Source organism: Haliotis asinina, chromosome 3 (assembly GCF_037392515.1).
Source record: "Haliotis asinina isolate JCU_RB_2024 chromosome 3, JCU_Hal_asi_v2, whole genome shotgun sequence".
Lineage (NCBI taxonomy): Eukaryota > Metazoa > Mollusca > Gastropoda > Lepetellida > Haliotidae > Haliotis > Haliotis asinina.
The window spans coordinates 62,296,183-62,321,029 of record NC_090282.1 but is presented as its reverse complement, the minus strand read 5'-3'; the positions used below and the strand labels follow the sequence as shown (position 1 = coordinate 62,321,029).

Below are 24,847 nucleotides of genomic sequence, written 5' to 3'. Positions count from 1 at the left end.
GGAAGTTGCGTATGTTGCCAACCTTTGCTCGCTTCGTTCGCATTTTTCTCTCCGTTGCGCAACTCTGTTTGGGCTAGGGTTGGCCTGTGAGCTGAGCTATGTTAGGAGACGATGAGCCCATCTTAATCAGCCTACGTTATCTTGAAGACGGATGTTTGTGGCAATGCCTGTTGGTTAACTGATGCTCTCGTAAAAGCCCCGCTATGTTTCCTGCCTCACTGTTGGCGACTTTCCGTCTTTGAGATGAATTGTTACATTAAAAAATACGAACATGCCAAACAAACGTAAAAAGGTCAAAATCGCTCATGTATATATCTACTGTAGATAATGAAAATTATGTCAGGGAAAGAAATTGGGTCGAATTGTAAGTCAGCAAACCGAAGACTGTCATACAGACCCTGAAATAAATATATCTAAGAAAGCCCATACAAGTTTAAAATATGTGGCAAGTCTAGATTCCCACATTTTTCTGATTATAAAGAAAGTTTCACACTTTACATTTGATGATTATTATTTGTGAACGTGAAATATGTTCATTTCAGATACATGATGTTAGTCTACTTTCCCGCCATAAGCAACGGTTTGTTGGGTGTGTTACTGTTACCGGTATAAGTTGACCTTGAACTCTGTGTGACCTGACCGAATGAACTCCTATTTATCTCCGATAGCTGTGTAAAGGAGAAGTGTAATCTACTCCCTCGCGTGGCTTAGCGTGTATGCACGTGACAAATCAATACAGCCGCCATGACGAAAAAGAGTACCGTTAGAAACAGAACCACCGCAACATCAAACATAGATGAAAGGGATTCTATTGACAAACAAGTCGTAAGGTAGTTATGCTTAAAAGTGCATTTAATGTAATGGCGGGTCGATGGCTTTAGTTACTGTCCGACCAGGCTGATGTTTACTGAACAGTGGAGCGTTCTTGTCCGTGTCGTTAGTAATCGTCACGTAGAGTAGCTTGAAGTAATAAATGCTTTGTTCTGTCCTCGCTATGATTGCTACAGTGTAGAGCTAACCTTGCTGCAGAGATGTACCGAAGGACGTCAGTCTGTTGGGGTGTCATTTATATGTTTTAGAAATTATGATCTTAACTTAGTCTATCAATTAAAACTTTGGAGCCTTGTGCAAGTCTAGTTAAGAGTGTCCAATAATTATTTCAAGCTGTCAGTTAGCCTGTCGCACATTTCTCGAGCCATACCATTTACCTGTCATCCGTGTTCTCACTGGAATGGTACATGTCTGCATGAAGCGAGTCCAGATTTACCACTAGTCCAGGAAATTGAGTTTATTGTTTCAGTCTAAATTATATATATTCAGTGACTATGCGTTATTCTGCCTGTCGTGGTACAAACATTGTTAGTTTATGCCTGCTGCGCTAACGGTACATATAACAGTAATCATTGTACAGGTGTATACCTATACATTATTGACGTTAAACAGGTATTCTCTCAAGTGGAAACACGGTGTGAGCACAGAGCATGATTAAGCACATCCGTGCTTATCCCTCACTATCAAATTTTGTGGATGTTGCATTGCGAGCGAAGCAGGTGTGTCTGTCATAGTGATATAACAATGATTAATTATATTATTTGTATTTAGCTCCTATCTTCTAGCACTGAGGTGCTCCGTGGCGCCGAACAGAGTAGACAATGTACATATCATATGTTTAATGAGACATGAGAGTTTTGAGACAGTCCTGGAACAGTGTGATATACAAACGTAAAGTGTGCTTCTCACTATGTATTAGGTCATGCTTCGTTTTCCCATGTGTTGTTTAACCGCATTTGAGGTTTTTGTTTTGGAGGGACAGGTTTTACTTTTGCTAGAAAGACATCTTCCCAGGTTTTGCTTATCGTTAGGAAGACCACTTCTCAGCTTTTACTTTTCCTGTTGATGAACATACATGAGTGATTGAAATCAATTGACAAATATCTTTCATGATTAAACTCGCAATACAAACGTCGATTCCCAAGCGGGTTTGGAACCGTCAATCTCACAGTCGTAGGCAGACGCTCTACAACACGGCCACCGGGCCGACGAAGGTCGTGGGGTTAAATTATCTACTTATAGTTACTGTCATTAAACTGATTTAGTTATTGTTATGTAACTTCATTGAATGATCTAATACATTGTATTTACCCATCACTGACGGTATATATGTTAGAGAAAACACTTCTCCTCGGTTTTTTTAGACAATGTAAAACCATCGGGGTCGGGAAATCCTTCCCCTTCCGGTTTTACATTGTCTATCAAAACCTAGGAGGAGTGTTTTCTCCTAGTCTACCAAAACCCGAGGAGAAGTGTTTTCTCCTAGTCTACAAAAACCGAGGAGAAGTGTTTTCTCCTATACACAGCACATCCTTCCAAAACTGTCTCTAAACACTCACATATCACATATTGTGAGTACTTTAAGTGAGTCGAAACTTTTGATGGGTTGTATATTACCACGTCAGTTACTGGAAGATAACCAGTAGGTGATGATTTGCTTTCCTAATTCGAATCGCTTTAACATATTTGTACAGAAAATCAAACAAAAGTTAAATCTTCTTTCAAGTTTCTTTACTGATTAAGTGGGATATGCAAGTAGCTGAACTTATACCTAGCAGTTTCATGGAGAATATAAGCTCAGAAGGATCTATTATCATGAAGTGATATAGGTATGTAGGAAAGCATTCTGTGACCAGATTCAATAAATCATTTCTTCACATATCATTAAAGTGCATTGCTGTTGTCGATTGACATATGATTATGGAAACAGCCATACAGTTCTGTCTCTTGGAAATTTCACGTGTCTAAAATACATTTAATACATTCAAACGCCTTCAGGCTTAGAAGACGTTGCACTCACTGGACAATGCATCACTCTGTTGAAGGCTGTTTCACCTTGAAAACCATCATTTCTCGGAATCAAGACATGTAATTAAATGATTATTTATTACTTGTTGTTCCAAGTATATGTACAACATTAATTTTGTCAGCTTGAAATTTTTGTGGTTTCAGACGCCGGGAAAGACAGGCGCCCAGTGACACTTTCCACCTTGACATATGGCTAACTCTGGCACTCGTAAACTGGATCTTCGATTTCGGGCGCCCCATTGCTGGCGTGAGTGATCATCATACCAGTGGATATTTGGCAGAAAATCACTAAACCTTTATAAATAATAATATATATCTTCCATGCTTGTCATTGCCCGACCCGGTGATCGGGTAGAATGGAGACAATCTTTCCACGGTGTTCATGGAGTCAGTCACTAGTCTACACAGCAGTCGTTTCGTATAGGTTGATCCCCCAAAACAAACAAACAAACAAAAACAAACAAAATCATATTACGTTTATTCAAATGAAAAAATAGTTTAGTAAATCAAGCTTTATACAGGATTTTAGAAACAAGCAGGATGTCTGATGGATTTTGAGTGCCCAGTTTAATGAACGATGATGCGTTGATCCGTTTGCCCATCAGATCATATTAGCGTCCTTTAGGTATTATCTTTTTCGAAAATTTAAATTTCAAAAGGAAAGCGACACAGGACACATATGCCCGCGATGGCATCCCTTTTGGGTACAGATTCCACAAAGAACTAGAAGACGCCAGGATGAAAACAGTATGAGTGCAGTAAAGTGGCGCGCCATTCCTTGCGTACTTTAGGTTGTTTTCAAGGTACAAACTCTGATATACTTCGTATAAATATCGACAGTTCAGAAGCCTCGACGTAGATGAGAGGAACGTCCTAGCGTTTCCGAGTGAGAATTGCGTCATATGAGCGCAAAAGGTAGTGTTCACGTATGAAAGGCAGTAGTCATAGTAATGATTGGAATATCGTTGTTATTGTCCTATTAACATGACCTCTGTTGCTTTTTAGTGGTATGTTCCGTTGGAGTGGTCTCCCCTGAATAGACCCAGCATCGGCGACTACTTCCATATGGCGTACAACGTCATCACACCATTTTGCTTACTAAAGGTAATTCTTTGTTTCGCTTTAAGAAATCCCTTCCTTTTCCAGTAAGTGATTATCGCACATCCGTTGGATATTGCAGTAATGTAATTTGTCATTTTCGATTTTGTGTGTTTATTATTAATTTTCTTTATAAATGCCCCTCTGACTATAAATGAGTGAGTGAATCAGTATGGTTCCAGCGATATCACAACGGGGACACCAGAAATGGGCTTCTCATATTGTAGTTTTATGGGGAATCGAACCCGGGTCTTCGGTATGAAGACTGAAGAGTAATCGCTTTATCCATTAGACTACCCCACGGCCCAATTCGTGCATAACCTGCATGGCAAATCTGTAATCATAAACACGATAAAACCTGTGTCTGAATTGCATGAAATTCCAAGATTGGTCTTAAAGCCACACCAACTCACCCTCCAGAACGTAGCTCAAAATATGCACAAGCAAATGATTACATTTGCACAACCTACAGACCGTCGACATATAGCTGGAATACTGCAGAATGTGGAGTACAATAACACATTTGTACGGTGGAACCCCGTTTATCCGTATCCTCCAAATCCGGCCCCCTCGCTTGCTGAACGTTACTACTGATACTAGTACTAGTACTACTACTACTAGTACTACTACTACTACTACTACTACTACTACTACTACTACTACTACTACTACCACTACTACTACTACTACTACTACTACTACTACTACTACTACTTAAAAGGCGACTATGCTTGTAAAAGGCGACTAACGGGATCGGGTGGTCAGGCTCGCTGACTTGGTTGACACATGTCAGGGGTTCCGCAGATCGACGCTCGTGTCGTTGGTCACTGGATTGTCTGGTCCAGACTCGATTATTTACAGACTGCTGCCATATAGCTGGAATATTGCTGAGTGCGGCGTAAAACTACACTCACTCACTCATTACTACTACTACTACTACTACTACTACTACTACTACTACTACTACTACTAAGGTAAGTAGTTTCATGACTTATTTCACCGGGTACCCATTTTCTACTGGGTGAACACGGGGAATTTTCAACAAGTTTCACTTGCCTAACAAACTCACGTCCTAGAAACTGTTGGGCGTCAAGCTGTCATACAGGGTCACCCAGCCAAGGACTCTCCCCGCCAAACGTTCCTGAACTTCACCTTATTTGTGACCTGACCTCTATACGTCATTTATCCGAACATCCTGTCTATAAATTCGAACAGTGAATTTCAATTATCAGCTTTGGAAACAGTATTGTGCCCCACATACTGGACCATCCGTTTGCATTCAATGACTCCGCAGTCAACATCAAACCAGCGGGTATCATGTGTTCGCAAAGTTTATTTACTTTGGTTATTCCACATACTAGTATATCCCGGCATATCAATGTAATATCTTTCATTAATTATATTAATTGAAATATAATTCAAAACTGAGTGAATTAATTCGACATCCGACGTGACAGATCAAATCACGCTTAATATTATTACCAACCGCTAACAAATTACTACTAATGACAACTGTTAAAGTTGACAGGGGTTTACATATATTGAAGGAAACAAATATTAAGTCGCGTTCAGTATTAGCACCAACTGCTAACATATTACATGTACTACCTTTAACGCTGTCAAATGAATAAATATAGCGAAACAAGCAAATAATAAAAATCACTTAAACCTTTATGTTTCTTTATGAATTCACAAATTTTCATCGACATTGCAAGACAAAGCTTTCGGAGAAATGTAGACAAAATATAACCATTTATTTTCCAGTTTGGTTCCCTCAGAGTATAACATGAATACCATACCGTGACATTGTAATGGGTTAGTGAGTGAGTTTTACGCCGCTTTAAGCAATATTCCAGCAATATCACGGCATAAGACACCGGAAATGGGCTTCACACAATGTGGGCAATCGAACCCGGGTTTTCGGCGGGCGCCTTAACAACGAGGCTTCCCCACTGTATTAGAGGAACCTACCAGACTCAGACCCCTGTCAGTATCTGGCCATGGATGCATCGCCTTGGTCACAGCTGCTGCCGAGGGAACCTAGTGAACGTGAATATTTTGTCTTGTCTTGGACTTGCCACAGATGAAGATGCAGGTTAGAACTGGCCTTCAGCAACCCAGCCTTCGTAAGATACGATTAACGGGTTTCCACAATCGCTAACTTGGTTGACACATGTCATCGTATCTCAGTTACGTAGATCGATGCTCATGATGTTGATCACTGGATTATCTGGCCCAGACTTATATATTTACAGGGTGTCATATAGTGGAATATTGCTTAGTGTGGTACTAAACAAACAAACAAATGTATTTGAGTATCAGTGAAAGGTACATTTTTCCCCCCAGCTTCAGGAGCGCAGCCCCCAGAAGCTCTCCCCGAGTGTGTCCTACATCTCCGTTATCACTTTTGTAATGGGGGCCAGCATTCATCTCGTCGGAGACTCCGTCAACCACAGACTTCCACACGTGGGGTATGAGCTCCACCTGTCGGTCAGAGATAATCCCATCATGCAACAGCTCAAACCACAGAAACTAGTAAGAAGTATAAATGGTTAGCTTAACATACAGTAACGTCTTTGTCTGGAAGGTTATTGTGTAATCTCTATTTGGCAGCGTCACAACATACATTGTTAAACATTATCACTTGTGGATGCATTTACTTATGAAATTGCTCTATTTCTTAAAATATTTTAAGCTTGAAGTTTATATCAACGTCGTACGTTCATCTCGATCCAGTTGATAAAACTGTCTGTTTTTGGTCATTTTTGTCATTTTGGGTCACAGTAGTTACTTTCTGTGCAGGAATGTGTATCTGCGGATGAAATGCCTGATCAGGAAGTATGCATTACAGTCTAGGGGGTACCGATCCACAAAGCGTTCATAGCGCTACGACAAGTCGTAGCGTTACAGATGCTTTGTGGATCGAGGCCCGGTGTCACGATCCACAAAACATTCGTAGCGCTACGAATTCCCTAAGACTATGGTGTACTATAGAGTTACGACATGTCGTAACATTACGAACGGCCGTAGAGCTATGAACGCGTTGTGGATAGGGACCCTGGAAGATTGGAGCATCGTTCCACATTGCTAGGCCTTTTTTATAACGGACTTTCATTTAACGCCCAAACCTTATTTAAATCAATGTACATTATTCTTTTACACAGGTTAGTTTGTTTGAACTTCTCTACACATACGATGAAGAAATAGGTCACCTGATGTGGTAAGAACTATTACTCACATGCACTTTGTACTTATAACTAACAAACATTAAAATGTTAGGGCACAGTGGGGTTATTAATATTGATACGATACAAATCAGGTTGAATTTACTCGATTGTGGTCCTTGCAGATGTAATGGTACCTTTGTGCTTCAAATTGCCAACAGCTTGGTGAGAGTTTCCTTATGATTGTACTGATCACTATATTTGGTCTGATTTTGATATTTATGGGTAATTCGTTTTTATCTGGGCTTTGTCTTTAGTAACCCGTGTTTGTCATAAGAGGCGACTAAAGGGATCGAGCGTTCCGGCTCGCTTACTTGGTTGACGCATGTCATCGTGTCCCAGTTGCTTTGTTTAATGCTTATGACGCAACTCACTGAATTGTCTGGTTCTCATTCGATTATGCATCGACCACTGTACATGTCAGACAGCTGGAATATTGCTGAGTCCACAACAAACTTTGCAAACAAGGTGTAGCACTAACAGGAAGTTAGCAATAACCCGATTCTGCCATGTGCTTATAAATATAACACATTTAGGCACCAGATGTTCTCAAACAATATGCTTTCATTCTTTTGCGAAGATTTCATTATCCTTTCACTCTATTACATTATAAAGTTTCAACTCATTTGAAAAAGTATCTGAGCGAACGCTTTACTCTTTCACGATACGTCCACCATAACTGAACAAAGGGTTAATATATACTGATCAGCAAAAGAAGCGCAACTCTTGTCAACATTTTAAGTAGAGACATAACTATGAACGCTTACTTTTATGAGGTATCATTTATTCGAAACTTGCGTTAATTTTGTTGTTCAGTATATAAGACTTAAAGGTAGACTTCTATCATATGACTTCAATATACTAAGAGTGATTTTATTGTGTTACCACACTGGGATTATATTCGCCTTAATTGTGTTATGTTGAATCGGAAAGACATTTTAATGTTAACGCTATGACTTCTTTTCAGGTACATTCCGTTTTTCATTACGCTATTCCTCTACTTTTTTGGCTGTTTCCGAAAAGACAGATCTAGCGATCGAAAGTTGGGTTTTTCCTGGTGGTTCCTGCTGTTCGTTAGCTCTGTATACTACTGGTAAGTACAAACTTCCATCAGTGGCATAGGCGAAGTCGACTGGCCTGAACAGTGCAACAGAATACTATCTGTTTGCTTTTTAGAATCAAACACTTCTCATTTGAAATAGTCAATCAGTGACTTTGCCACGAAATGAAACTTCAAAAACTGTGTCAGCTCTTTCCACCGAGTCTATATGCAGTGTGACAAGCAACCGGGTTGAGCCATTCGTTTTGATGAAGCCGGCTGGCTTGAAAAGGCTTTCTTTATTGCTCAGGGATCTTATTCTCAAAACTAAGAATTCTTAGTAACTTTGATCGTGCCCAATGTGTAGGGCTACCAACGTTCGAGAATAGCCAGGACCAGTCACTTCACACTCGTAAAAAATGAAAACAAAATGAAAAGTAGATTATGTTCTGAATGTAATGAGACAGTCCAGCACCTTGTCAGTTGATGCCAGTGCTGATGCAAACACAACGCCGTAAGTAGCATGATGACGTTGCCATGGCGATAGCTTCTTTTTGTCACCGAGCACTCCATGCTTGTGGTTTTGATTCCGAGGTCCACCTACGGCCCAGAGTACGTAATAGGAAATCAGAAATGTCCACACATATATAGAATTCCTTGGAATATGACCGTACACGGCATTAGTCGTGTGTTAGAAAACAGGCTTGATCTTTTCCTTTTTTTGAAAAATGAAAGAAATTATATATCATTGGAGTACAGTGTATATGTTCCTTTCTGACACAAATGTAACTGACAAGATTAGGGGAAAACGCTGCAATTATGTGGAGCTTCCTTCGAAATGCCATGCGTGTATCTTAGGTTCCATGTTGTCCGACGTTCATTGGCCATGGTTCCTTGGGTTTGGAATCTGTCTTATCGCTTTACCGCCACTTGAAGGGTGCGCGCTTTACCTTGCTGCAACACTGTTGCTGTATGGGGGATCCCTCATGTTCTACTGATTGTGTCAGGACCACCCACACCCTCTTGCTGCACATATCGGGTGAGTGAGTGAGTTCAGTTTCATTCCGCACACCAATATTCCAGCTATATGACGGCAATCAGTAAATAATCGTTCCTGGACAAGATATTTCAGCTCGATAGCATGAGCATCGATCAGCACAATTAGGATAAGATAAGCCAGCGTGCCTGACCACCCCATACCGTTAATCGTCTCTTACGACAAGCATGGTTTACGAAAATGTATGTATGTAAATAATAATAATAATAATGTGAACATGAAATGTCGTCTTTGCAATGAATTTACAGAGACTGTCCAACACTTTGTCAGTGGATGCCCTTCCTTGGCACAAACAGCATATCTTCTGTCCCTTTTGACAACAATGGGATTGGCAAGATTCAGGAAAAGCATGATAAATATGATAAATATGCGTATCTCGCATTTGAAATGTCTCGCTTGCATTCCAAGTACACTGTCGTCAGGCTCCCCATTGTTCTCGGTGCCCTTGGTTTGGCACCTCCTGATCTCTTGGCGCAGATGAGGAGAGTGCCCGGGAGCACAGCCCTTCTGACAGTCTGGGTAATGCAGAAGGCTGCAGTGTTGGGGAGCCTTCATATTCTCCGGAAAGTTCTTGGTGGGTTCGACTAGGCAGTGTTTCCTGGAAGAAGTCCCATTCGTTGTCTGGGCTGCGTGTAGAGGGGGCGAGGGCCCTGAGCCGATGATGAACCTTACCGGCTTGACTGTGCCAGGATCACCCGAAATGCACCCCCCAACCCCCCCACCCCCACCCCCCCTGCAGCATATCTATCTTAATCTGTAAAACATAAAACAACAATAAGAACAACAACGCCTTCATCCTACCAGTCGTTTTAGCACAACAAATGATTTGAATAAATACACCGGAATTCTGTTTTACATGCCGCACAGAATTACGTATTGGGGCCAGTTATGCAGATTGCAAAACACGTGTTTCCCAAGGTCGACCCGTCGTTGACCTCATATATATTGACCTAAAATAATAAACAAGATGCAGGCTGTCACATGCCACATGTTTTCATCTGAATTATCCGTGCTAGTTCATGTGGGTTAATATAATGAAAATGCATTGGGAATTAAATCCCTGCACAGCTGAGTGTCACAATGTTCGCAGTAGTGTGTATAATATGTATGTGTTATGTATGAAACAGCCCGTAACTGAAATATGCAAGCTAAAGCACCAGCTCGCTGGAAATATACCAACATAATAACTCATTAATTTGTACAATACACGAACTTACAATGTTAGTAACTGTAAACAACTGTGAAAACGATCGATATCGATTTATATATTTTTGTGAACGAATTGACGATTGCATATTGCTTACAGGTAGCCTCTGATTGGAAGAGCGTGTTTTATCGACCGACTTTGTTTGAGTGATCGAGTATTTAGAACATTATCTGACTCAATACTTAAATGACATTGAACCAATTCATAAAATCACAGATTGTTCAGACTGGAAAACCTGTGACTGTTTTGACCAACCATGTTAAACAGGACCCTACCAGTCAAATAGGTTGCAGGTTTCACTGTATCGAGTACGTGGAGTTGTATTAACGAAGTTTCACTGTATCGAGGAAATGGAGTTGAATTAACGAGCTTTCACTGTATCGAAAAATGGGGTTGTACTGACGAGGTTTCACTGCCTCGAGTTAATAAAGTTGTGTTTTCAAAATATTGTTTACATACTTTGTCCTAAGTCTCTCTTCCGTGCGAAAAGATTTTAATTGTGGATATTTTATTGCAGGTATTTGGTAACAGAGGGACAAATCTTCAGTGTTTACATTATAACACTGGTCAGTATGCTGGTGATCTGGGCCATCAAAGCTGGGCGAGGAGAGAGACTTGACGTAAACGGCTTGTTTCTCCTTCACACGTTCAACGTGACCTTTGTACTAGTAGTGATGTGGGTGGCGTATCTGTGGAACGACCCTGTCCTCAGACAAAAGTACCCAGGGCTTGTGTACATTCCTGAGCCCTGGTCGTATTACTCGCTACACATTGTTGACAAGTTGTGATAAAACGGTGAGTGAGGACTTTTAGGCCGTTTTTAGGAGTATGTAATCACTACCTTACCGGGATCAAAGACTTGGACTTCGCATACTGTGCCAATGTGGAGAATCAAACTCGAGCGCTTTTACCACTAGGCTACCCCACCCGCTGCTGGTGCTTTGACCCATAACTACCCATTTTGAAGCCACTTTCGACGACAGGGTCTTGTTTGTCGATAACATGTCGACAGGTATGACGTCAGCTCTCCATATATAGTCCTCAGCAGTGATCGCCCATGGAGATCCGGGTTTAAATAATGTTATTTATTTATTCACTGAATGATAAAGTTACTAAGTAACGCAAAACCTTTAAGATCCAGGTTAGAATTGGCCTTCAATAACCCAGGCTCGTAAGAGGCGACTAAGGGGATCGGGTGGTCAAGCTCGCTGATATGGTTGACACGCGTCATTCTATCGATGCTCATGATGCTGATCACTGGATTGTCTGGTCGAGACGTGTTTATTTACATACCGCCATATAGTTCACTTGGAATATTGCTAAATGTGGCGTAGAGCAACAAACAAACTGCAGGCGTAGTCGAGCTGTGTGTTTGATTTCATATACAAATGGATCAATGATAGCCCATGCCTGATTTGTGTGTTGGACTCTACACTGTGAACTATTACCATAGACTGGAAAATAGAAAATATGTGCATGCATTTATTCACATTCAAATTTTGAAACGCATGAACCGCTCAGCAGTAGCATCTTGTGCAAACGTTATACCCCAAAGGGATGTGAATTCATATATGCAATAGGTTCAACTTTGTGAGAAACATATATATTTACAACAACACCTAAGGCTTTATCTCCAGTCATATTTAACATAACAGCCACGAATAAAACAGAGTCAAAAGTAGGGGATATTCCATTTTGCGAGCATAGCCAATGCCAGTGGATATGATAATAAGTAATGTACATAAGTAATGCATCCATACTGATTGTTATAGAACAATTGTCACATTTCACTTAATATCTCCTCATCATCTATTTCCTCCTTGGGTTTATCATTTGCATTTTGTCAATCTTATAAATCCAATATCCTAATTTTTAATGGTATATTACAAATTATGTTGCTAAGAACATGACTTAAAGCATAAGTTTTGTAAAGGTAGATTTGGAACATGTACTTCATGTGCACAGAGCATTACGTTCATAATGAACTGACGAACCGATGGATGACGAACTGAATGGTATAAAGATCTAAAATTAATGGTCCCTTTGAGTTCATTATAACCGTAGTTTGCAATTGTACAGTCATATTGGCTTGAAAATGACACACACTTCTAAGAATAACCCAGACTCCGCAGTTTTGTGGACAAAGAGTCCTGGTTTCATATCCACAAAACGTTCCTAACGCTACGACATTTGTAAGCCTCTGATAAACTATTAAGTTACGACACGTCCCAACGTTACGAACGCTTTCTGCAGGTCCTGGGACACGTTTCACGAAGCGACCGTAGCTCTAGGACAGTTGTGTTATCTATGTTAAAGCGACCGTCTCCGTGGTGTAAAGGTTGGAGTTCCGCCAATAAAACCCCCAAAACGTTAAAGTATGGTGCTTGCTGGTCTCTGCGCTTGGCGTTAGTGGGTACAAGGGCTGGTCTGTTCGGAGTTTTTGCATAATGTGTCTGGGTGTGGTATTCATGCTTAACTGTTGCATGGTATCTCAGTGAGCTGACACTATGAAACCAGTTCAAATCTGGACTAGTACAAACAGTGCATACAAACGCATGCACGTCGTCAGATGAGCGAAAGGTTCTTACGTACGAAGTTAAATCCTATTTCACCTCATCTCACTATGTTATAGCCTTGTAGTTACACTTGTCATAGCACTACGGTCGCTTTGATTAACAGGACCTTGAGTCCTATCTGGTAAAGAACAACATAACAATATGCATCATCCTAATTTCAAAACACAACCCCAAAGAAACAGTATCGACTTCTTTGATCATAACATGAAGAAAAGAAGTATTCAAATAATATTCAGAAAATACTCCAACAAATCTGGTTGCTCAATGATGTCAGCAGCATAAATTGGTTAAGCAGTGTTTTGTGTTTACGATGTACTATATCAGAGCCATCATATACACCAAAAGCCAGCACAAAATGATCAGTTGGTGAATACAAACAACACAAATGCCGGGATGTGTTCCTTCTGGAATGCATAATCAGGGATCACAGTTTGCTGTTGTCATTTGTCAATGGGCATAATTAATCATCTTGACTTTAGGCAATGTCATCAATGTTTGTCTCAATGTAGTCACTGTAGCCTGGGTTGTCTCCCTTTCTGTACGAGATGGCGGTTTGTCACGTGGGCTGTAGGACGTTCTTCATAGTAACGGCTGGGCTCCAAGCGCTCATTCTACGTCGCTTAAGGAGAGTTGCTGACTCTTCTCGGCAAATCATTTTCACCTTGTCCTAGGGTAAACACAAAAGGAATATATGATTACGTAAATACTAACTAGTACAAGGATAATAATTAGCTGTCCGACTGTGTGTGTTGCGATTCTGTGCCTGACTCTGGGAGTGTAGGTTCGAATCCCGGATGGGACTCAAGCTGGAAACTAAAGAACTCAGCTCTGCACTGTAATCCCCAAAAGGCCAAAGCATGTTACTATTGATGACTCTCTTTCTAAATGGCATTGCGCAATCATAAAACGCAGACCCAATTAAGGCATGGGGAGTACCTAAGACCTTTAAACTGTTTACCCCACACACATGCATTCATAGCTAGTGGGAACTGGAAAGAAGGACACTTGTACCCTTCAGAGCTACATACTTTAGCTCACATTTCAAGTGCAACTGCAAGTCGTGGCTGAAACATTCCTGATAGTGTATCCCATTTATAACAGAGGGCAGTTAGAAAAGCTTTTTCAGTGTATCGGACTTACATAAACGAAATAAAGTTTAATCTTAAAACATTCATTATTCCAAATGTTTTGGCAGCATAGGCGTTTTGGTCGTTACATATACCTTTAGAACTGACCGTTTGTCATGGCTAAGATTGCCCCGTTTTCTTCGCCGGTGTACTTAATAACATCTTATCAGTTTCGAATCCCTCTGGTGTGTGGAAGTAAATGATGGTGGCTAGACGTTGGTCACCGGGGCCACAAGCCTTTTTACTGGTCCCTTGATGATTCATGTCACTGATATTTCAACTGGAGTATTGTTTCAAAGCCTATATTAATCAAAGGCCCAAGATAATATATTCACGCTGAATCCAGTGATGACATCACGATCAATATCGACATGATTTTCGTTTGACGCGTCGGGTATCGAGCCACGGAGAAATTTCTGATGTTCTAGCATCTTCACAAATGTACAATTAATGTGTTCTGTATATTGGTATCACATGAACAGTTCTGTACACACACTGATGGGAGGAACGGAATGGACGATATGCAAGATTACATTCCCTGACATTTCTACGAAAGCTGAGGCAGGTGCACATCATGAATTCTGGGAGGAAAAGCACAGAACCACCGATTAACCAATCAAAACCCAAACCTTAAGGGTTGTCTGCAAATCAGTAAAATGCAAGGTCCATGTCGACGAGAAGATATTGTATGCAATCAGACAGGGAAAGATAAGGGATACTAATTTTCCAAAGGTTTTAGAACTTTTATCATCCGTCTTAACATTAGATTGACGTTCCTAGACAAGTCCGCAACATGACACACATAGTTAGATGGTGCATAATGGGACAGATTTAAGTTCCTATAAAAGAAGAAAATATGCAGTGATTTCAGAGTTGTGCAAGCTCAGTCACCAAAAAGCGAGGAATCGGGATTCTACTGGGCGTTGCTTTAGGCTTTGTCCCATGCAACTATACACATTGAATGATCTGTTCTTGACTCTTCAACAGATCACTGGCACGGTTTCCGGAGTGCATCATGGAGATGCCAGAAGGGTATCTCGAGACAAACCAAATCATGAAATTCTGAAATTTGTGTGCGGATTATTTGTAAGCTTACTTCTTCGTGCGCCTCTTTCAAAACAGTTAAAAAAACTGTTCCTCCGCATTAAAATTCATATAGGGTAATGAGCAATAACAAAACTCACAACGAGAGTGAATACTGAAACTCTATGGATCAATGATGTACGTTATTAATGTTAAAAGTATGAAATGTATTGCTCTGACTATACTATGTGCGACTGAATACTGAAACTCCGTGGACAAATTATCTATGTACCATGGGCCGATGGCCCTGTGCAAACAAATAAATACAACGAGGTACTGTTGTGGAATAATTTAGTCAGTTCCAAAGTTGGAAGTAAGCCTGTTTATGATGTGTAAACCTGTGGATTATTTCCAAGGAATAAGTCAGATTTTAATATAAATGTACTCAAGAAGAAAAAGAAAACAGAAGAAGAATGGATTTAATTAGTTCCAAAGTTGGAACTAAACATATTTATAATGTATAAACCTGTGGACTAATTTTCAAGAAGAAGAAGAAGAAGAAGAGGACAAAAATTAACAAATTTGATAAATTGTGACAAAAACGTCTGCATTTGTGACACAAATAACTAATGTTAGAATACTATGTGCAGCTACTAATCTATTTCTACGACAGTGTTTGTGTGCCACTGTAAAACTCTCACCGTGTCCGCCCGTTTCTCGTGTTATCAAACTTATTTGGTAGTACGTTCACGCGACCTGGTCTCAAAACACCGGGGGCATTTTGACGAACGTTCTATAAAGTAAAATCATGAAATATCTCAGAAACATAGCATTTGGAGATATGTTAAAATGTTTACGTATATCTGTAGTTTTGTGCGTCTGGATGTTGAAAAATACACACTGTCAGCCACGATCATATTGTTGCATACCGTTTTCATCGTAAATAAAAATCATTGTTCATTGTTTAAAACTCCAGTCCCTCTTCCTAGAAATGAACCATCCCATAGGATCTGATGGACTGAAGATAGAGACTCATTTTGGATCGCCGCTATTGTTTTAGCCAAAGAACGAAAACCGCACATTCTGCATAAAGCAACTCTCTAGAGTAAGACAATCAAACATCGTTGAGTAGAATTTGAAGGGATGCAGGTAATGATTCCTCAAGAGGAGCACAAGTTTTTACATCGAGATAACCAGAAATTCGACACATCAAAGTGGATTTCGATACACGAGCGCTTAACCGTTAAAATAACAGCTAAAGGATCATCGTATGATTTTAATTTGAAGAACATGATCGGATGAAGGTATTGTCCGGCAAGGCGAGGTAGAACATGTTTCTTCGCTATGTTCCCTTATAAGCGCTTGAGATTGGGCGAAGCCCCAAGATAATATCAGTCTGAGTCTTGTAACATTACATGTTACAATGATTGCAGTCTACTGCTCAGTATCGTCCCCTCTTCTCTATCCTGAAATATAATCGTAGAAATCTACACATGCTGAATTAGACACACATACTATGTGTCAAGATCACAGATGATTTTGTTTATATAATTATATCATTAGTTTATGGTACTGTAAATAGATGTAGTATGGTATTGTTAGAGTGGGTTATAAATCGTTGGGGGGTTGTTGTTAGATTATATTCGGTAATACTAATGGAACAGGGTTATGTTCAAGGAAGCGTGACCAGGTATGGCCAGAGAGCTGGGGAGTTAATTTATAAACAATAGAGAGGTGTCGAGTAGCTTGGGTATGGGAGGTCAGTATAAATAGTGAGGAAGGGTAGTAATCTGCACAGTCAGCAAGAATCACCACTGTGTTCACCTGCATGGGTTCAACTTTTGTATGGGATTGCATCTCACGCTGGCTGGCGTAAGTTTTTATTATCATTATTACTTTTGTATTTATTGATTGAGTAGATGTAGCAAGAAATTGTTTAACTGATGTAGTATTTCTAGATATATGTGTACATTGTAACATTATATAGCCACAAAGCCATTCAAAATTTGAATGTTACCGTTCCACAAAAACTGTTCCACTTTCATATATGTAAATCGGAGTAAAGTACATGTATAAAGTATAAGACATTGACACATGTCTTAATGAGTAACTGTAGTTACTTATATTGTATTGTAGTGTCCCGGAACTGGCCGGTTATCCTTAAAGTAAGGAGAGGGGTATTATCTCCGCCTGTAAGGAGACAGACAAGAGTTTTCCCTGTTGTGAAAGGAGCATGTATCTCCTAGTAATGTGAGATGTGGATGGCACAGCCATCAACCATTACACAGGCCCCTTAAACTCCGTGAGGGAAACCATCGCCTGGGTGTGAGGGATACCACACAAATACCATGACGTCACCAAGTGGAACCAAAGTGCACCTACATTCTTATTACATTATAAAGAGAAAGTGTTCTCTCTGAGTGGCAAATTCCTTTGTTGTTATTTAGTTCAATTGTTTAGTTTCCAATTGGAATTATATGTAATCATTATCTATATTAGTGAGGGTATTAGGATTTTAGTGTAGTTGGTAGTAGTAGTGTTATTATAACTTTAGCAATATAAGTGGTAGACCGAACTGTATATGTAGCTAGGTTAGGTAGTTAGATTAGTTAGTTGTATTTGCACCTGTAGAATTAGTTTAGTATAGGTATTGGGGTAACTTATATCTTAAGGGGAGGAATAAAGTTTTGCAAAACAAACTATTCTTCTGTAGTGGTTACTTTGGTATGTGACACTATGTTCGGAGCACTTTGGTGCAAATATGTCATACAAGATATTTCTGTGCCACATATTTAATGTCAGTCCAATGTGGGGTAACCTCAATTTCGTGAGTAAACAGATAATCAAATCAGTGTTAAAGGTTTATATAGGGCTACGTGTGCGATGTAGGGTTTACCGGATTTAAATGATATGTATGGAAAGTTTGAAATGTCAAACGATACATGGACCACCGTGATATTAAGTGACAGTCATTACCAGATAATTATCCTCATCGCAATTAAATTACTCACCGCAATTATCTGAAGCTTCAAAACTACGGTTCAAAGCATATGATCTTCTTTCTTTGATCCCTGTGTTACTGACGTCCCGAGTTTGAATAGAGAAAACAGCCTTTCCGTAGTCACAAGAGATATCCACGAGATCGCAATGTAATGTCCTATTTCGACGATATCATGCATCATCTTCACACATCGCCTTAGACATGCGATGATGATATCACTTTTTTAGATTTGCATGCTGGGGCGATACAAGTAATGGCACACTATTCACAAGGGAATGAGGTCATTTTCACTCTAAGGTAAATGCAGCTTTTTATGTCCTTAATGGACACTTTAAACGGCATGTTTGAACACGCAGTGAGGCAACCGATTCAATATTCGTTGAGTTTGAGTCAAACGTAACATTGTCCAAAACAACGACAAACATAGGTGCTGATTCAGACGCCCAAACACAACAGACTATTGCTTGAGGAAGACTGACTTCCTATGCAGCCTGTGGCAAGGTTTCCATTGAAAGAAACTACAGACAGTACCGAAGCCTCAAAACGATATTCATAGAAACAAACAACTGAAAAATATAGCCATTTGGACGAGGTACTACAATCTTGTTGGGATAGAGTCAGGAATGTAAATTTAGCTAATTCCATTTATATGTAATAGTGAACTACCATAGTTTTGAGTTCGGTGAAACTGAGAGTTCAGGGAAAGCTGACAAATTCAGGACGATATTTTTGGACAATATTATAAGATTGCACTCATTTTAGCTTCCTACTGATGCAGTAATTTTTTAAAAGACTTGTTATCCTTTCCTTGCCTGAAATCGTCAATTTAAACTTCGAGACGGACACCTTCTAAACAAAGAACATTTGCCATATATGGAATGTGAACAATTGCTCCATACATCGTAAACTATCGCACGCTGTGTTGCCTGTGTTTGCCGTGTTGGTTTTAATCATAACCCGTGCGTCGGCCATTAGTAAAGAGCGCTCCAAGGGACATAACTCTGTAAGGTTCGCTTAAAGTAGTATTCAGCGGTAGAGAAATTGACATTGTTTCGGCAAATGTGGTGTGACATTGTGCTTTTAATACGACTACCAAGTAAGCTTGCTATTATTAACCGGATCACATACATGTATGCGGCACTTGGAATTCTCTCTGATGTGTATGCATGTACATGTTGGAGTAGCCCACATACAGATAGGTAAACTATTCCTTAATGGGTAAGCCAACGTACCAGTCAGTTACAAAGGAATACTTGGAGGCGAAAACATATTAAAGATTTGTTGTCCCGAGATTATAAACAACAATGAAAATGAAAAGTCCTACCCGGTTTGAACTGAAATACAGAAATTTGGACACTCGTACAACACATACTTACCCTGTAAGCTTCGTCCTTTTTCTCCATTAGGCGTCGACGGCGCCAGGCCTTAAACCAATATGACAACTTGTTACTGTGAGGTATTGGTTTTGTATATTGAGGCAATTCAATACCTAGGGTTGAAAACTGTTTGCTAATATTTGAGTTTTATTTTATCGCATATATTGTTTGTGGGATGATATAGAAAAAATAGTGAATTGAAAGAAACATCATTCCTCCTCGTTTTGAAGAATATTTAAATGAATTCTCAGGTCACTATGAGAACAGGATAAATACGGGAAGCAGGTCCCCTTGAGTAAGGCATACACTTCTAGAGTTTACTGATGATTCTCATTGTTGTTGCATAAAATCCGTTGCTGCGTTTGGCCAACGCCAACCAACCCAAAGTCCTTAACTTTTCGTCACATTTTAATTCAGGACATGCTAATAAAATAAATAAAATCTGGCAAGCATTTTGTGAGTCAATCAATATTTTACATACTTATAACGAAGTCCTAGATGTACCAAAACACAGCTGCTACATCTGACAAACAGGAAACTCCCACACGTGTAACTACACGCGTTATATGTCACGTCCTAGTACTTACATATTTATATATCCATGCCGAGAATCCTAAATGAAAGGAGACGTAGGTGCACACGAAGCACAGGAGAGCTTTCCAGTCATAGTCCATTGCCCAATCATCGTGCCCGATCTCATGTAGCCGACCAATCACCGAGTGCCACACGCACACCAGGCACAGATACACCATGGAAGAGAGGATGTACTTGTCCTGAATTAACATAAAGCAAAACATGCATCATACAGAAAAATGTCCAAAAAATCTGAACAGTTTACAACTCTAGATAACATGTTTTTCCAATTATTTAAACATTTTTCGGAAAACATTTTCAATGAACGTACTGCCTGTATTTGGTATTGAAGTGTAACCAGAAATAAACAGAGATAACTCCGTATCGGCATTTTTATACATGTTGTAGGTGGCATAGTATTGATGTTTGTGAAGAGTACTGAATGACCTTTGATTATCCAAATCGAATAACTCTTTTGTCATGTCTCGATCATTAAATAAACTTGAACTCTTTACCAATAAAGATATGTTTTGTCTTAAGACTGCACTCGGCAATATGCCAGCAATACGGCGGCCTATAATCAATCGACTCTGGACCAGACAATCTAATGATCAACCTAAGCATCGGTCTACATGATACAATAACATGGGTCGACCAACCAGCCGATCCCGTTAGTTGCTTCTCTGGAAAAGCTTGGTTTGCTGAAGATCAATGCTAACCTGGATCCTCACGGGTCGCTCTCAAAAACTGTATTAAGTTCTTCAAGTGGGTATCTATGACTGCGTTTGGCAATCATGGAAGATGTAAAGATCATGGGTATTCTTCAAAATTACACTCATGTACACACAAAATGAAATTAAAACACAAAGGGTTGTTGCTTTCTAAGGAATAAGGAATTCCGGTCATGTTTCTGTATCACGATGATGGAACCCGCGAGTGCGGGAATGGGCAGACTTAGAAATTAATCTGTCGAAGCTATGATGTAAATTCATAATTATCGGTTTCTGACAAGCCACTGGACGCAGCTTTGCTAAGTGAATTGCAGCGCCTCTTTTTTCTGACCGTGTAGTGTGACGCTGTATACACGGACATATCATTTCATTGCTACATTCTCATCAAGCCATTCTGTTTCTTAACGTACATGGCTGATAAGTCAACGACCTAGTATTATTAATTCACGGTATACAATTGCAATGAACTCCATCAATGTGAAATTAAGTCTCACTTTGCAACACCCTTTCCAGCAGTCATATCTTATTGCAATTTATCCACAAATGTCATCTCCACAATTATATGATCTTAGTACCAATCTGACTTTGTAAAAGTTACATTTCACACTGTGAGGGTTTCATGTGACCTCGTGAGTCTCATCTTTAGTGCCCATTTACATTGTTGATTATTTAGTTGGACAACATATTAAGAATGGGTATATATATATATATATTGTTTCAAAACGTCATGGTTAAGGTGCTGGTGAGAACGTCAGCGCATCCTGTCCCATCAGTGCCACCTGTCACAGACACATGCAGAGGGAAGACTAAACACGCCGACAGCAATAAGCTTATGACGTCATACGTCAATATATCCAGATTAACTCAAGATTCTTTGATTCAAACATATGTTATGTTGCAAAACTTTAGACAAATTCTTTGCTTTCTACCATTTAGTGGATTGTCTCTCATTAATCGTTTATATCCGTCTACAGTTTGACATTCAGTTCGCTGTGGGGTTCGTCGTTGAGTCTAAAACCTACGACCGTCCTCTTTGATATTCAAGGTTCATCTTCTGGAGTCCCCTGTCGTGATATTGATGGACTATTACTAAATGCGACGTAAAACCCAACTCATTCACGAACTAACTCACTCACTTACTTAAGGTCTATCAGCATCACACTCGCACAAAAACATATCACAGTCGTAATAAGTGTATAAGATCGTTGACACTTCTGGTTTGCCTCCACCATTAAGTTGTTACTAGCTTAAATATAAGCTCATTCAACTCCATTAATCTTAGGTTTAATTTAATCACCCTTACGAGGTAGTTATTTAAATAACTTCCGTTCGGGTTAAGCCCTGGCAGAGGTTATTTCAATAACTACCTTGTAAGGGTCATTAACCTATGCATTACTACCGTAGTAGTCTACTTCCGATAAAACAGCTTACACCATGAGGGTATGCTTATCTAATAAGCCTGTAATGTAACATTATCAAAATGAATTTAGTTTTATTATTTAAATAGAATTATTGCCAGAGGGCACTTGATCAAGTTATGCTAACATAATAGAACAAGAACAATAGGCATAGCTTTCCTCGTGGTTTAACCTCTTTTCCCATCTGTTTTCGAGCGAACTTTATACACGGGTCATACGTTGCTATTTTCACCACATGTATAAAATTCCACACATATCCTCATCAACTGACCAGCTTTCTTTTGTACTACTGCTTACGTCAGACTACGGCGAGATAATGTGATGCGATTTGATATCAGTGGCCACATTCAGCTCATTTACGTCGTCCTTGCAATAAACACCGATACATGATTGACGGATATGATATAGGAAGATGATAAAATACTTCTTTGCCTTTGATCAGGTTTGATCACGTTTTTCCATTTTCAGCACATGTCATCATCATAGAGTCGTTAGTTATCAGCTATATTCACCCTGTAATGCACCTAAGGAACAGTGCATGACGTCACAGTATTTATCTATACACGTATGACTCATTTTTTCGAAAATTATATTTGGCGCGAGTTCTAGTGGCAGACATCAGTACAACTACGCCATGACTAGCTACTGATACAATAATTTCAATGAGACAATAAAGTAAAAAGACGTTAATTTTGGATCATAGCATATTCGTGTTCAAATTCCAAAGAATGAATCGATCGGTGTGTGATAAGCTATTATCTTCCATCCAAGTCTCAGGAACTGATGGTCTAGAATCCCTGACTCTCACTGAATTTCAGCATACTGCAGGGGCTGAATGGTTTGTTTGTTTGTTTATTGTTCAACGCTGTACTCAGCATAATCCCAGCTACGTGACGGCGTTGTGAAAATATTCGACACTGTGAGGTGACGAAGTCAAGAATCATACACAGAAATTAAAGTTAATCGGCCTTAAAAACGATCTTACCATTTTACGACACTACCGGTTCTGGTAATACTTGTACAAACAGGCGTATATCAAACCTTATTACCCGAGGGAGAAACATACATGGTATCTATATATCTTACCGCCTTGTTAAATGTACAAAATATGAATTGACTTTATTTGGAAGATCGCTATATGAAATTAAATGTTAACAAAATGGCACCTGCGACTGAATTATTAAAATCAGTGAAACAAGTTTATAAGTGCTATGACAATGGTTAATTATGTTTCAGTAAAGTGTGCAAATGACTCAATGAATAAAAGAGTTTAAATAAAGCAGTGAAGTAGGTGAAATAAATATCTACACGGTCAACTCCAAAAACAGTTTTCGAACTGCATGTGTCATTTTATGAGTCCATGCGATTGTCAGGCTGATATACTTTCGATGTGACCATAAAAATGTTTTAAATGTGATTGTTTCTTTAACATATCGTTCTTAACAACGAACCGACTTTGTTTGTTGTCCAAACACACAATATATTCCCAACACAGTACTATCATTATTCCTGTATCAAGACCCACATGCCCTCTGGCGATAGAGGGTATGTTCAAAGCAGTCTGGCTGAGATATAATTAATACTGTCTTCTGTTTCTAGAAACCAATTTTCCCAAATGACATTTTCTTCAGTGATATTTCCTCATACTGACGTTTCATGATATATAATACAATATTATTCGGCTGGTATTGCTCACCTGTGTGTTATGAATGCTGCGTGGCAACGTGACGTCATATGTAAATCATAAAACTCCGATCATTCAGGAAATATTGGTTCGCGTCAAGTGTTAAGTGTTGCGGAAATCGCCCTTAATAAGTACCATTGTGTCTCTGGCTTCTGACAAATATCCTATAATTAACCACTAGGAGACAAAGGGCACATCGCAGTATACGTCAAATGTATTTTAGATTGCTGCACAAAGAAAGATCATCGGATTTCGCTTGTTCAAAATAATACTGTTGGTTTTTGGAAGATATTGAGGAGTAAAATTGGGAACGACTGTTGTCATGAATGACGCAAATGGTGATTCGTCATTGACTTTGTCGTCATCAGTGCAATCTCGCCTACTCACAACTGACACCATTAATATTTTTTTATTTGAATTGTTGATACTAATGATACTTATCCTGTGTAAATCCGCGCATGTACTTTTAATGTCAATATTGCTATCAAATCTAAGACATTTATCTTGAAGCGTTTACCTGTCATATTTTTACAAGGGTTAATAAATCAAAGCCATAGCTGATTTGATTGAGAGCAACAGTGACAAACAGCACTGGTGATCCATTCAGTTCATAGCCATGAAATTATATATAACTTTAGACAGAATAATGTATTTTTGTTTCCAATTTGGAACCGATTAACTCAGTTTATATCGCTCTAATAACAGTGTGGGTGTGGTCTTTACTAATATTTCAGCAATATCACGGCTGTGGGTTCCATCCGGAAATAGAACTGGAGGCTCTGAAATGACAATCGAGTGCTCAGCTAACCTACTGTTCCGTAGTGAGTCATAGTTGACCATATAGGTTCCTCATT

At 39.5% G+C, this 24,847-nt stretch overlaps 2 protein-coding genes across 2 annotated transcripts in view; one reads left to right on the top strand and one right to left on the bottom strand.

The window, feature by feature from the left end:
• The first annotated feature begins 712 nt into the window (after window positions 1–712).
• Window positions 713–12,248, top strand: LOC137278293 (ceroid-lipofuscinosis neuronal protein 6 homolog). Its single transcript, XM_067810539.1, has 7 exons — window positions 713–830; window positions 3,004–3,106; window positions 3,865–3,963; window positions 6,304–6,492; window positions 7,122–7,177; window positions 8,149–8,274; window positions 11,002–12,248. The coding sequence occupies exons 1-7, from the start codon at window positions 745–747 to the stop codon at window positions 11,270–11,272; spliced, it is 930 nt and encodes a 309-aa protein (XP_067666640.1). The 5' UTR covers window positions 713–744; the 3' UTR covers window positions 11,273–12,248.
• Window positions 11,954–24,847, bottom strand: part of LOC137278291 (cys-loop ligand-gated ion channel-like) — a 25,721-nt gene continuing 12,827 nt past the window's right edge. The window contains exons 6-8 of the mRNA XM_067810538.1: window positions 20,175–20,360; window positions 19,588–19,635; window positions 11,954–13,727 (exon numbers count right to left, since the gene is read on the bottom strand). Coding sequence (XP_067666639.1) covers window positions 13,617–13,727; window positions 19,588–19,635; window positions 20,175–20,360 — 345 coding nt within the window. The 3' untranslated portion in view covers window positions 11,954–13,616. The remainder of the gene's footprint in view (window positions 13,728–19,587; window positions 19,636–20,174; window positions 20,361–24,847) is intronic.

Coding starts and splice junctions, on each gene's coding strand:
- LOC137278293 (XM_067810539.1), top strand. CDS start 745: ATGACGAAAAAGAGTACCGTTAGAAACAGAACCACCGCAACATCAAAC. Junction 3,107..3,864: donor TCGGGCGCCCCATTGCTGGC/GTGAGTGATCAT, acceptor GTTGCTTTTTAG/TGGTATGTTCCGTTGGAGTG. Junction 6,493..7,121: donor AGCTCAAACCACAGAAACTA/GTAAGAAGTATA, acceptor TCTTTTACACAG/GTTAGTTTGTTTGAACTTCT.